General features: G+C 53.0%; 1 protein-coding gene across 2 annotated transcripts; it reads left to right on the forward strand.

Annotated features, from left to right (window-relative positions):
- Positions 1–801: 801 nt before the first annotated feature.
- Positions 802–12,158, forward strand: ISG20 (interferon stimulated exonuclease gene 20). Of its 2 annotated transcripts, none has more exons than XM_066239078.1 (4): positions 802–951; positions 1,234–1,485; positions 10,734–10,934; positions 11,961–12,158. In XM_066239078.1, the coding sequence occupies exons 2-4, from the start codon at positions 1,258–1,260 to the stop codon at positions 12,045–12,047; spliced, it is 516 nt and encodes a 171-aa protein (XP_066095175.1). In that variant the 5' UTR covers positions 802–951; positions 1,234–1,257; the 3' UTR covers positions 12,048–12,158. The 2 variants fall into 2 exon arrangements, with proteins under 2 accessions (XP_066095175.1, XP_066095174.1); XM_066239077.1 differs by having other exon boundaries at positions 811–959.
- Positions 12,159–12,845: the final 687 nt, after the last annotated feature.

Raw genomic sequence — 12,845 nt, forward strand, 5'->3', positions numbered from 1 at the left:
TGAACTTGGGGAAATTCTCTTTCAAGCCACAAATCTCTGTAGCCACTAGGGGCAGTCAGGTCCAGAGCTCGGGACTTATTCTGTATGGATCTGGGGAGGATCCAAGACAGGGGGCTCAAGACTCAGGGTTGAACCTCGCCATAGAATATGAAAGCTGATGCTGTTTTTAGCCTAATTGTTATTCATTCATTTATTCAACAAATACTGAGTGCTTCCCATGTGCCAGATCATAGTTCCAGATTGGGACAGAGTAACCAATAGGAAATATGGCCAGGCTGGTGGGGGCTCCTGTCAAGCATGCTTCTCCTTGTCCCCCAAACAGTGTCAGCCCAGGTGGATGCAGAGCCCGTTGAGGTGCCCTGAATCCACGGAGGCTGTACGGGCTCTGTCACTGCTTCTTTGCCTTCCCTGGACTGGGGTGGGGGGCTAGCCCCCTCTCACCTCACCCTTCTGCCCTTCCCAATTAAGTCTCACTGTTCCAAGAGCCAGCTCTTCCTGCCCCATAAAATATCTCCCAGAGTGTGAGGTTGGTAGTGTCTCAAGAAGCAGTGGGATTTCCCTAAACTCCACTCCTGGCCATGTTTACTCTATGGGTGGGCGGAGGGTGAGAAAGGAAAGAAAGATGTTGCAATCCACTCCACCCACATCAGCAGTGTCATCAGAGCAATTAGGTGAGGGACAGGGCAGAGGCGGGACAGCAGACACGGGAAGTCTAACCTCTTTGTCAGTCCTGACACATGCCAGTGAGCTGCCCCATCTGCCGGCAGGAGATAGAGCGACCAGCATATGTGCTGCCAACCCCCCCCCCCCGGGACTTCCCTTGAAAACGAACCTGAAACTACAAGGGTTCAGGGTTCCCAGCTTGAAGTCACAGATGAGTCACGTCACTGCTAAGAGCAACTGCAGTAGTGAGAAGTGGCACCAGAGAGACAGAGGCAGAAGGCAGAGGAGGTGGGCAGGTGAGGGTGGGAGCCGGGATGGGGGTTCAAGGCATGCCTCTGGAGTGGCGGGCTAGGGGACGTGGTCTGGTCCTGAGGCTGCCAAACAGGACTAGAAGCACTGGGACGGCCAGGTTAGGTAGCCGGCAATGTGGCCAGAGGCCAACTTCCCTTGCCAGGTGGTGTTTGTGATAAAGGGCAGGGCAGGGGCACAGGCGCGCCAGGTGGTGGCTGGGGAAGCCCGGGGCCTCGGCTGGCCCTTGCGTGATGCCCTTCCTGGACCCCCGTTCTCCAGCACTTCTGAGCGTCCCAGCACAGCATGGCAGGCAGCGTGGAGGCGATAGCCATGGACTGCGAGATGGTGGGCGTGGGGCCCCGCCGGGAGAGCGGCCTGGCCCGCTGCAGCCTCGTGGACTTCCGCGGCCACGTGCTGTATGACAAGTTCATCCGGCCGGAGGGGGAGATCACTGACTACAGAACCCTGGTCAGCGGCATCACTCCTCAGCACATGGAGAAGGCCACCCTCTTTGCCGTGGCCAGGCAGGAGGTGAGTGAAGAGCCAGGTGCCAGCCGGGCCAAGGGGGGCTGGAGACACCCTCTGACGCATGCACACTTCCCAGGGCCTTCACCGAGTGCCGGATCCATGACCTGTGTCCCCAGCAGTGTGACAGTCCCCACCACCCCTGTGTAGGGAGCTCAAAGGCGTGGAGACACCTGTTGATGTCTCCATCATGATTCCTGAAAAGGACAACTTCCTGCCATCAGACAGCTGCAGACTCCCATCTGGGAGCAGCCCCAGGGCTCTGGTCCTTCTTACCGGTCGGTGATGGGGACACAGAATCTTGCCTGAGCTTCCCCACACTGACTTGGGGGCTGGACTCCCTGTTCTGTCTTCCACACCAGGCTACCGCTGGTGAGCCCTGTAGGGGAATGAGGGATAGGTCCTGGGCGGAGGCTTCACTTGCTGGGGCCTTGGCACGGGCCCTCCTGGTCCTGGAGAACTGGCCAGAGACCCCTGGGCTGAGGGGAGAGCTTGCTCCCAGACCCGCAGCAGCCTGGCTGCCCAGCAGTCTGTGGTCTCGATATCCGCCCCCTCCTTTACCCTGTTGTGAGCTCATCTCCAAGATTAACTTTCTGTTTCTCTCAATTACCAAACAGAAAGCAAAGTCAACCACTTTAAAGGTGGCCCCAGGTTACTTGTTTCTGGGAAGGTTTACAAGGTTTTAGAATAAGTATTGGTTTGCCTGCTTTGGCCCATGTGCACATGCCAGACTCCAGGCACTGGAATAAAACCACATAATAGCCTGACCTGTGGTGGCGCAGTGGATAAAGCATCGACCTGGAAATGCTGAGGTCGCCGGTTCGAAACCCTGGGCTTGCCTGGTCAAGGCACATATGGGAGTTGATGCTTCCAGCTCCTCCCTACTTTTTCTCTCTGTCTCTCTCTCCTCTCTATCTCTCTCTCTCCCTTTCTCTCTCCTCTCTAAAATGAATAAATACAATTAAAACAAACAAAAACCACACAATAGCTCCTATTTGCTGAGCACTGGCTGCCTGCTTTCCTAAACCCTCAGCCTCAGAGCTCACTCACGCCTCACCAAACAGCCCGCCGGCGGGGTTCTCAGGAGCAAACTCAGGTTTGAATCCTGGCTGGTTACTTCCCAGCTAAGTTACCTGAGGCAAGTTACTCAACCTCTCTGTACCCAGTTTCCCCGCCTATAGTAGAAAACAGGGATGACAATAGCAGCAATCTCATGGGATTCTTGTAAGAATTGACAAAGGGCCAGGCAGAGTGCCTATAAAAGAATTCATGTTAGCTGTTGTGATTGTTTGCCCCGTTATCCCATTTTACAGATGAGGAAACTGAGGCTTGCCTGGATTAAGTGTATTTTATTGGTTGGTTAGGACCACCATAACAAAGTACCGCAAACCGAGTGGCGTAAACAGCCCAAGCGTATTGTCTCACAGTTTGAGAGGCTAAAAGTCCAAGATCAAGGTGTCAGCAGGGTTGGTTCCTCTGAGGGCTGTGGGGGAGAATCTGCTTCTAAGTGTCTCCCCTGCTGCTGGCGGTTTGCTGGCAGTCTTTAGTGTCCCTTGACTTAGAGAAGTGTCCACTCAATGCCTGCGCTCATGTTCATGTTACATTCTCGCTGTGTGTGCCTCTTCACCCAAATTTTCCTTTATAAAAATACCAGTCGTTTGAATTAGGGGCTCTCCCTAAACACATCTGAAAGAGCCTATTTCCAAATAAGTCTCATTTTGAGGAACGAGGGATTTCTGAAAATAAAATGTGGCTGGCAGGGGGGATTTTGCACAATGCAGCCCATAGCACTAAATCACTTGTGCAAGTTCAGAAAAAAGAATGGGGAAGAGTTGGTCAGGTGATTCAAAACTCAGGCTCAAAACCTCTAGAGCTATGTGACCAATAGGGTGCCATCAGCCACAGGTGGCTGGTGAGCTCCTGAGAAGCAGTGGCCTGAATTATAAACACACATTGGATTTCAGACATATATATATATATATATATATATATACACACACACACATATATACATATACATATACATATACATATACATATACATATACATATACATATACATATACATATATATATATGAGAGAGAGAGAGGTACAGGCAGACAAGAAGGGAGAGAGAAGTTACCAACACACATTGGATTTCAGACACACACACACACACACACACACATACATATACATATACATATACATATACATATACATATACATATATATATATATATATATATATATATATATATATGAGAGAGAGGTACAGGCAGACAGGAAGGGAGAGAGAAGTTACCAACTTGTCATTACAGCACCTTAGTTGTCCATTGATTGCTTTCTCATATGTGCCTTGACCAGGGGGCTCCAGCCGAGCTAGTGACCTCTTACTCAAGCGAGTGACCTTGGGGTCAGTCATGTCTGTGATCCCACGCTCAAGCTGGCGATCCTGCACTCAAGCTGGCGAGCCCATGCTCAAGCCAGCAACCTCAGGGTTTCAAACCTGGGTCCTCAGCCTCCCAGGCTGACGCTCTATTCACTGCACCACCGCCTGGTCAGGGTTTTTTTTGTTTGTTTGTTTTTGTTTGTTTGTTTTTTACAGAGACAGAGAGAAAGTCAGAGAGAAGGATAGACAGACAGGAAAGAAGAAATGAGAAGCATCAATCATTAGTTTTTTATTGTGACACCTTAGTTGTTAATTGATTGCTTTCTCATATGTGCCTTGACTGGGGGCCTTCAGCAGACCAAGTAAACCCTTGCTCAAGTCAGCGATCTTGGGTCCGAGCTGGTGAGCTTTGGTCAAACCAGATGAGCCCGCACTCAAGCTGGTGACCTCGGGGTCTCGAACCTGGGTCCTCCGCATCCCAGTCCAACGCTTTATCCACTGCACCACCGCCTGGTTAGGCTGGTCAGGTTATTTTTTTTTAAACCATAAATTACTTTGATAATTCTTTTACCTTGACATGTTGACATGATCATGTTTGGGCTATATTAGGTTAAATAAAACAAATTTGACCTATTTCTTTCCACCGTTTTTTTTTTATTTTTTATTTATTCATTTTAGAGAGGAGAGAGAGAGGGAGAGAGAGAGAGACAGAGAGGAGAGAGAGACAGGGGGGAAGAGCTGGAAGCATCAACTCCCATATGTGCCTTGACCAGGCAAGCCCAGGGTTTTGAACCGGCGACCTCAGCATTTCCAGGTCGATGCTTTATCCACTGCGCCACCACAGGTCAGGCTCTTTCCACCGTTTTAAATATGGCTATCAGATGATTTAAAATGACTTAGGTGGCTCCCATTGTAGCTCTATTGGATGGCACTGATCTAGAGCTGATAAGATGGTGCTGGGAAGCCCAGGGGAGGGGCACAGTACCTCATGGTCATTCTGGAAGGACTCCATGAGGCTGGTGGCATTTGCAAGGGGTGGGAGGAGCCTGTGTGTGCAATTAAGTGGGCCATAGGGAGCCATTGAAGATTCTGGAGCAAGAGCATGACAGACTCAAAGCCAGTTTCAAGAAAACTACAATGGTGGGGGGGCGCTGTGGAGGAGAAGACAATGGGGAGAAGAGTCAGAGGCCCTAGGGAGCAACTACAGGGGCCTAAAACCTCAGTAGCAGACAGAGGACCAGACAGGAGGAAATGTTAGAAGGGAGGAAACCAAATGAGAGTCACCAAGAAGGGGAGAGCAGAATAAGGTAGAGGTAGGTCTGCTCAGGTGCTGACAGGAGGCCCAGAGACACTGTGAGGAGCTCCCCACTGAGCAGTCAGGGGGACAGCATGGCCCTCTCCTTCCTCTTCCTCCTCCTCCTCCTCCTCCTCCCCAGCCTCCCTCCCCATCAGAGTGGCAGAGAGAGTACAGAGCCTGGAGCAGGGGGACAGGAGGCAGCAGAGAAATGCTTCTCAGATCCCCAGACGTGGACATTTGGGCAATTTCCTTGGACACATTTGGCGCCAGCTTGGGATTCGGGACACCTCAGTCCTCACCCAGTCTTGGTGCAGAAATGCTTTGGTTCCCATTGGAATCTGTGCCAGGCCCAGTGCTTCTCACGCATGGCACGAAGCCCTGCCCAGAGCAGGCACTTAGGCATTCAATGAGTGAGGCAGGGGTCTGAGGACCCAGCGGGTCTGTGGAGCCATCTTTGAGATTCACATGTCCTGCTCTATCACTTACTGGTCTGTGTGGCCTTCGGAAAGTGACGGACCCTTTCTGAGCCGGTCATCTTCGCACTAGTGAAAGGGGGATACTGACACCTCCTCCCCTATCCCATGTAGGTTGTTGCCAATCTCTCCTACTGCTGCCTGAGAAACTTCCCCAGGCCCGGCTCAGGTCACAGCCTCCCCATACCCCTGTTCAAATACCTCCCAGGGCTCCCCATGACCTGAGTTCCTCCCCCAGCACTCACGGCCCCCCCCAGCCCCAACTTACCCACCTCTCCTGCCTCCTCTCACAGTCCAGCCATCATGCACCTGTGCTTCAGCCAAACCTCAACTTGTCCCGCATCCCTGGCCCTGGAAACCCTGCCACTGTGGCAGACCCAGGCCAGAGGGGTTCCGTCTGATGTCCTGCCCCACAGGTCAGACTGTCAGCACAGTGAGGAACTCATGAGGAGACTGAGGTCCAGAGAGGTGCAGTGACTTGCCTAAGGACACACAGCAACTGGGATACCATTTAGTGCCTACACCCAGGGCTCTCACCTGGCAGATTAATGATCTTTTTCCTTCCTTCCTTCCTTCCTTCCTTCCTTCCTTCCTTCCTTCCTTCCTTCCTTCCTCCCCTCCCTTCCCTTCCCTTCCCTTCCCTTCCCCTTCCTTCCTTCCTTCCTTCCTTCTTTTTTTCTTTTTCTTTTTCTTTTTTTTTTTTTTTCTTTTTTTTATTTTTAACTTTATTTTTTAAAATAGATTTTTGAGAGAGGAAGGGAGTGAGAGACACACACACAGAGATTTGTTGTTCGACTTAGTTGTGCCTCCATTGATTGATTCTTGTATGTGCCCTGACTGGGGACTGAACCCGCAACCTTGGCATATTGACGACACTCTAACCAACTGAGTTAACCAGCCAGGGCAAATATATAACAGTAATTCTGAATAACTTGTAACTCACTTTTGTATGTTAGCCCAATATGGGGAGTAGCATCTTCCCCACAATGGGGATTGGGAGGGACAATTGCATTTTTAGTTTGCACACAAGGAAACGATTCCATGAAGCATCGTGGTTCAGGAGGGAGACATGGAAAGCGAGGTCACGGCTGCTTGTGAACAGGAAGCAATTCCATCTGTGACCAGCACAGCAGCCTTTGCCTCGGCGGGAGTGCCCGTAGGGGCCCCGCCACCGGTTGGGTGTCTCTGGGGCTCAGCCCGACGAAGAACGAGGTTCCCCTGGGGTAAGCTGCCTTGCGGGAAGAAGGCACAAGCTGGGGCCAGGGGCCAGCAGGAAAGAGGGGGACTAAGACCCCTCCTGACGATGACAGCGAGGGACCTCGGCCTCCACGAGGACAACATTCTTTTTTAAAAAATGAAAATTTTTTGTCTGACCTGTGGTGGCGCAGTGGATAAAGCGTCAACCTGGAAACGCTGAGGTTGCCGGTTCAAAACCCTGGGCTTGCCTGGTCAAGGCACATATGGGAGTTGATGCTTCCTGCTCCTCCCCCCTTCTCTCTCTCTCTCTCTCTCTCTCTCTCTCTCTCCCCTCTCTATAATGAATAAATAAAAAAAAATTAAAAAAAAAAAAATGAAAATTTTTTTTAAGGGAGAGAAGGGGAGACAGTGAGCAGACTCCTGTATGTGCCCCGATGGGGACCCACCCGGCAGCTCCTGTCTGAGGCCAATGCTCAAATCAACTGAGCTATCCTGAGTGCCTGGGGTCAATGCTTGAACAAGCCAAACCACTGGCTGCGAGAGAGAAAGAGAGAAGGGGTAGAGGGAAGGAAAGAGAAGCAAAGCAGATGGTCACTTCCCATGTGTGCCCTGACCAGGAATCGAACCCAGGATGTCAGCACATCAGGGCCAAACACAACATTCTCTAGAGTTGCTGACAGCCACCTCCCCTGGCAGCCAGGAGTGGATGAATGGATGCCCGAGCTAATAAAAGGATAAGTGAACACGTGGTAGAAGCAGCGGCTCTGAGCTGCTCCACAGGCTTCTGTTGCAGAGATGTCCACATTTGCCTCACGCAGACAACTCCCTGCAACACTGGCCAATGCCCCTCGCCTGGTGCTTTGGAATCAGTAGATTCTGGAGCAGGGACCCGCCCTCTGGCTTTTTAACAAGAGCCTCGGTGACTCTTTTGACCTGGGAAGTACTTGGAACTAGAGTGAAGCATAGTGGGAGGAGTGTATGGGCGCCCATCTGGGTCTGTCACTCCCCAGCCGGGTGACGTGCTCTGCAGCCCCTTCCCTGTTGGTCAGATGGTATGGGGATCCCCGCCTTCCAGAACCTATATCCCTGGTTCAAGAAAGCTTGAGCGCCAGTGTGGGCTCCGCTGTGCTCTCTTCTCTGAAATTAATGACACTAATGTAGTCCCTAGCCTCTCCATAGAGAGGGGGCAATAATAAGTATAGTAACAGGGACAGGGTGGGGTGGATCCCACACTGCATCTCAGCTCTCAGCTCCCCAGCTGTGCGGCCTGGGCGAGCCTCTTAACCTCTCTGATTCCCAGCCCCATTCTCCATAAAATGAAACAGAATAAACTCACGTTAGGAGGCTTCCTGGTGAGGGCAAGGGCAAGGAAAGTCCCTGGCCCCGTGCCAGGATGATGAAGGAAGATACGTCTCCCTGCCCTGCTCCCCTCTCCAGTTCTTCACAGTTAATTTGAGAGTTTCCACCTCCCACGTTTGACACGCCTCTCTCATTACCCGGACTCAGGGCAGGGAACCCCCAGCTTGAGCTCTCACTGGCTGGTGCCTCCCCACCCCCCTGGCTCCAGCAGGTACCCCCTCCCCGCCCCAGCCCTGCCTCAGAAAGCCGGTGGAGCCCTGTGTGCTAACTGGTCACTGGGGCCTCATCTTACAAATGGGGAACGGAAGCCCAGAGATGGTCATGAACTTCCCTGAGACCACACAGCAAGTCCCAGCTGTCTTTCCCTGCCCACGGCCAGCGTCTCCGTCCTGAAGGGTTTTGGTCTGTCTGTTACACAGACTGTCCTTCCTCTGCGTCCTCTCATCCTCTTCCTTGCTCTGTATGCCCCCCCCCATTCTGTTTGTCTCATGATAAGTCCCATGGTGCTGAACATAGTCCCCCCCAGGGACCCTCGAGCTCGGGAAGTGATGAGTTTCCCAGGAATCCACCCACAATGACTTGGCTCTCTCATGTCTGGGACCGCAGCAGCTGTCTCAGGAGTGGCAGGCAGCTCACCTATGGGTGAGCAGGGCCTGAGCCAGCCCCTAGCCGGGGAAACAGGTCACGTTATTCACAAACAGAAAGGATTTCAGCAAGAGAAGGCATGTGCCCCATGGCCGCCAGCACATTGCCCTAAGCCCCCCCCCCCCCACACACACACGCTTTCTCTGCGCACTGGCCAGCCCTTTCCTCCACACGGGATTCTGAGGTCGTGTGACCTCACCACTCAGGGACCCCAAACCTGCAGCATCGGCACCACCTGTGAGAAATCCAGAGCACAGGTCCAGGTGTCAGGTGACCCCTAAGGTCCGGTGTGACAGGGCACTGGTGCCCATCAGGAGCATGCAGCTCCATTCCTCAGACGAGCCTCCCCGTCCCTGTGCCAAGCATGGTCTCTGTCTAGAGGCGGCTCCAACCAACCTCCAAGAATGGAGGGGCAGGCTGGTGACATTGCCTGTTGATGGTGGACGGACAAACCCCGCTTCCGGTGCTGTGACCGTAGACAAGTCACCTCGCCTTTCTGAGCCTCAGCTTTCTCTTCTGCAAAGTGGCCGTGATGGTCCTCCAGTCCCCAAGGGAGAGCGAAGCAAAAGCCCAGGTGGCCACTAGCGGCAGAAGCAGGATGAGGGAGGGTGTGAGCCACCCAGAAGGCTCCTTCCTGGGGCACAGGCTGTGGTCCTCGGCCACGCACAGAGGAAGAGATGCAGGCTATCTGAGAGATTCCGAAGGCGGGCCTCAGATGGCCGCGAGCAGCCCCATCAGCTGGGGCCTGCCTGGTACACCTCGCCCCAGTTGCATTTCTGGTCCTTCCCATCCTCTCTAGTGGCAGCCAAGGGGAAGAATCAAACCCACAACCTTGGTATATCGGGAAGATGCCCTAACCAACTGAGCTACCCAGCCAGAACTGGCAAACTTGGTTTTTTGAAATCACCAGAGTGACCTTGGGCAAACGACTTCACTACCTGGTTCTCTGGTTTCTCTCATTTGCAAAATTCAGTTACATACAACCCTCCCTCCTGGTTATATGAGTTCTCGACAGCCACTGTAAAAAGAACCCCATAAACTCAATGGTCTGCCTAAAACCACACTAATTCACCTTACAGTTCTGTGGTTCAAAGTTCTCTCAAGAGAAGGAGAGGAGGGGCTAGATGTCCCAAGTTCAGATCGTGGCTTGATCTTTCTGGTAACCAGCCCTCATCAGGAGCCCACATGGTGTTGCCTCATTAGGACAAAAGACACACCTGTCGCCCAGGAAATCCCAGGGTTTCAGGAGCTCTGTGTCAGGAACCGGCGAGAGACGGATGTATGTCTCTCTATTATTTCACGCATTGCTAGTCCACATTGAAACGACTGAAGGAATTGGCTTGGCCTTTTTTTTTTTTTTTTTTTTTTTCAGAGACAGAGAGAGAGTCAGAGAGAGGGATAGATAGGGACAGACAGACAGGAACACAGAGAGATGAGAAGCATCAATCATCAGTTTTTTCCTTGCGACACCTTAGTTGCTCATTGATTGCCCTCCCATATGTGCCCTGACCACGGGCCTTCAGCAGACCGAGTAAACCCTTGCTCGAGCCAGCGACCTTGGGCTTAGGCTGGTGAGCTTTACTCAAACCAGGTGAGCCCGCGCTCAATCTGGCGGCCTCGGGGTCTCGAACCCGGGCCTTCCGCATCCCAGTCCGACGCTCTATCCACTGCGCCACCACCTAGTCAGACATGGCTGGGCCTTTGGCACAGACTTAAACTATTTAAGTGGTCCAATCTTCTCGTTTTGTAGACAATATGTTTAAAGCTCAGAGAGGGACAGTGATTTGCTTAAGGTCACACAGCAAGTCACTGAGGGGCTGCTGCTCCCTGCCAGCTCATGATGGGACCAAGTTGCCCCAAAGTCATCCGGACAACCAGGTGATGTGTGGGGTGCGTGTCTTCCTGGCCAGATCCTGCAGCTCCTGAAAGGCAAGCTGGTGGTGGGTCACGACCTGAAGCATGACTTTGACGCTCTGAAGGAGAACATGGGCAGCTACACCATCTACGACACGGCCACTGACCGGCTGCTGTGGCGTCAAGCCAACCTGCAGCATTGCAGGCGCGTCTCCCTCCGGGCGCTCAGCGAGCGTCTCCTCGGGCGGAGCATCCAGGTAGGACCTCCTTCCCTCCCTGGGCTGAGGGCCGAACAGCCAGCCTCGGGCAGCCCAGCCCTGGCGTCATGAGGAGCGTCCACTCCGGATGCCTGGCTCTTCCCTCCAAGACTTTAAACCCCACTGGCAACAACTGAGCGAATGTCTGGCCCTGAAGGTGCTCTGTCTTCTCCCCTAGTCCCGAGGGCAGCATCTTCATTAGGACTTCCAGGTCAACAGATATTTATTATGCACCTACTCTGGGCCACACTGAACCACGTGCTGGGGACATCTCAAGGCCTTGTCCTTGAGAAAGTCTGTGTCCAATGGATAGTGGCCCTTAACTGTAGCATCAGCACACACTGTGGGGAGTGTCACGCAGAGGGAAGGGCAGGTGTCCTGGGAGCAGGGATGACGGGGAGGTGGCAGGACAGGAGACCAGGTATGGATGGAGTTTGAAAGGTGACCGTTAGTGGAGGAGGGCAGGACAGGGGGTGTGGGAGGGGACAGCATGAGCCCCAGTCTGCTTGACAGGGGAGGAGGGATCGTGTAGGAAGCAGGATATGGGCCTGAGTTTGGGCCCCTCTGTTCGCCTTGAGGCCCACAGGGTCAAGGACAGAATGGCCAGCACGTCAAGTCACTAAATAACACCTTCTCAATCGCCTGAGCAAGTGGCGCTTGAGGACATATTTAGAAACATATTTAACATATTTCTGGGTGTCCCGGAGCACCCTGTAGAGCTGCTTCAGCTCCTCTGTGTCCCACGACAAGCCTGCAGTGTTCCTGCTGGTCACCGAGTGTAAGCGCCTGGAGGGCCCAGCCTGGGTCTCAAGATTGTGCCTGGCCATGTCTGGACCTCTGAGCCCCGGTCCTGGGCTAAAGGGTGAAGCCCGGCCTGCTCCAGCCACCTGCTGAGCCCAGGGCATCAGAGTTCTGGGGAGACCCACCCACTGACCCACCTCGGGGACCCTGGAAGTCAGAGTGTGAGCAGGGAAGGGTGGGTCACATGGCCCCTCTCCAAGTCCCCACTCTGTCGTGTGTCTGCAGAACAGCCTGTCTGGACACAGCTCGGTGGAAGATGCCAAGGCAACCATGGAACTCTACCAAATCTCCCAGAAAATCCGATCCCGCTGAGGGCCACCCACCTGAAGGGGCCGGTGTGCCTGGGTCCCTTCTCCAGTAGAGCAACGCCCTTGCTTTGAGAAACTGCATCTTTAGTAGTAAAATGTTTCTATATTTTCTCTACTCCATCGTGGGTCCTCTTCTTGTCTTCTTTCTTCTCTCTGAGCCGGGAAACGGTGCATGGGATCCCGTCTGTGTGACGCTGACTCAAGGACTTGAGTGGGGATGTGGGGGACAAGTGTCAAGTTGTTTCATATCTTGAATCCTGTGGGTCATGTGATTTAACTAGCAATCCCTGCCACTGCCTCTTTTCCAGTTGCTTTCATGCCTAGAATGGCATGATTTCCTGAGGGTGGCAGCCGGCTCAGATGACCATCTATCCCATCTTGAAACTGATATCATGGTGGCCCTGACCAGTGGTTCAGTGGATAGAATGTCAGCCTAGAGTATGGACGTCCTGGGTTCAATCCCTGGTCAGGGCACACAGAAAAAGCGACCATTTGCTTCTCTCCCCTCCCCTCTCCCCCTTCCATTCTTCTTCTCCTCCCACAGCCACTGCCTTGATTAGTTCAAGTGTGGTCCTGGGCACTGAAGATAACTCCATTGGAGCAAATCAACCTCAGGCACTAAAAATATCTCGGTTCTTGAGCATTGGCCCCAGATGGAGTTGCCGGCTAGATCCCAGCTGGGGCGCATGCGGGAATCTGCCTCACTATCTCCCCTCCTCTTACCTAAAAACAAAACAAGACAAAAAACCAACCAACCGCCTGACCTGTGGTGGCGCAGTGGATAAAGCGTCGGCCTGGAAAT

This window comes from Saccopteryx bilineata, chromosome 7 (genome assembly GCF_036850765.1).
Source record: "Saccopteryx bilineata isolate mSacBil1 chromosome 7, mSacBil1_pri_phased_curated, whole genome shotgun sequence".
Classification (NCBI taxonomy): Eukaryota; Metazoa; Chordata; class Mammalia; order Chiroptera; family Emballonuridae; genus Saccopteryx; species Saccopteryx bilineata.

Coding starts and splice junctions, on each gene's coding strand:
- ISG20 (XM_066239078.1), top strand. CDS start 1,258: ATGGCAGGCAGCGTGGAGGCGATAGCCATGGACTGCGAGATGGTGGGC. Junction 1,486..10,733: donor TTGCCGTGGCCAGGCAGGAG/GTGAGTGAAGAG, acceptor CTTCCTGGCCAG/ATCCTGCAGCTCCTGAAAGG. Junction 10,935..11,960: donor TCCTCGGGCGGAGCATCCAG/GTAGGACCTCCT, acceptor GTGTGTCTGCAG/AACAGCCTGTCTGGACACAG.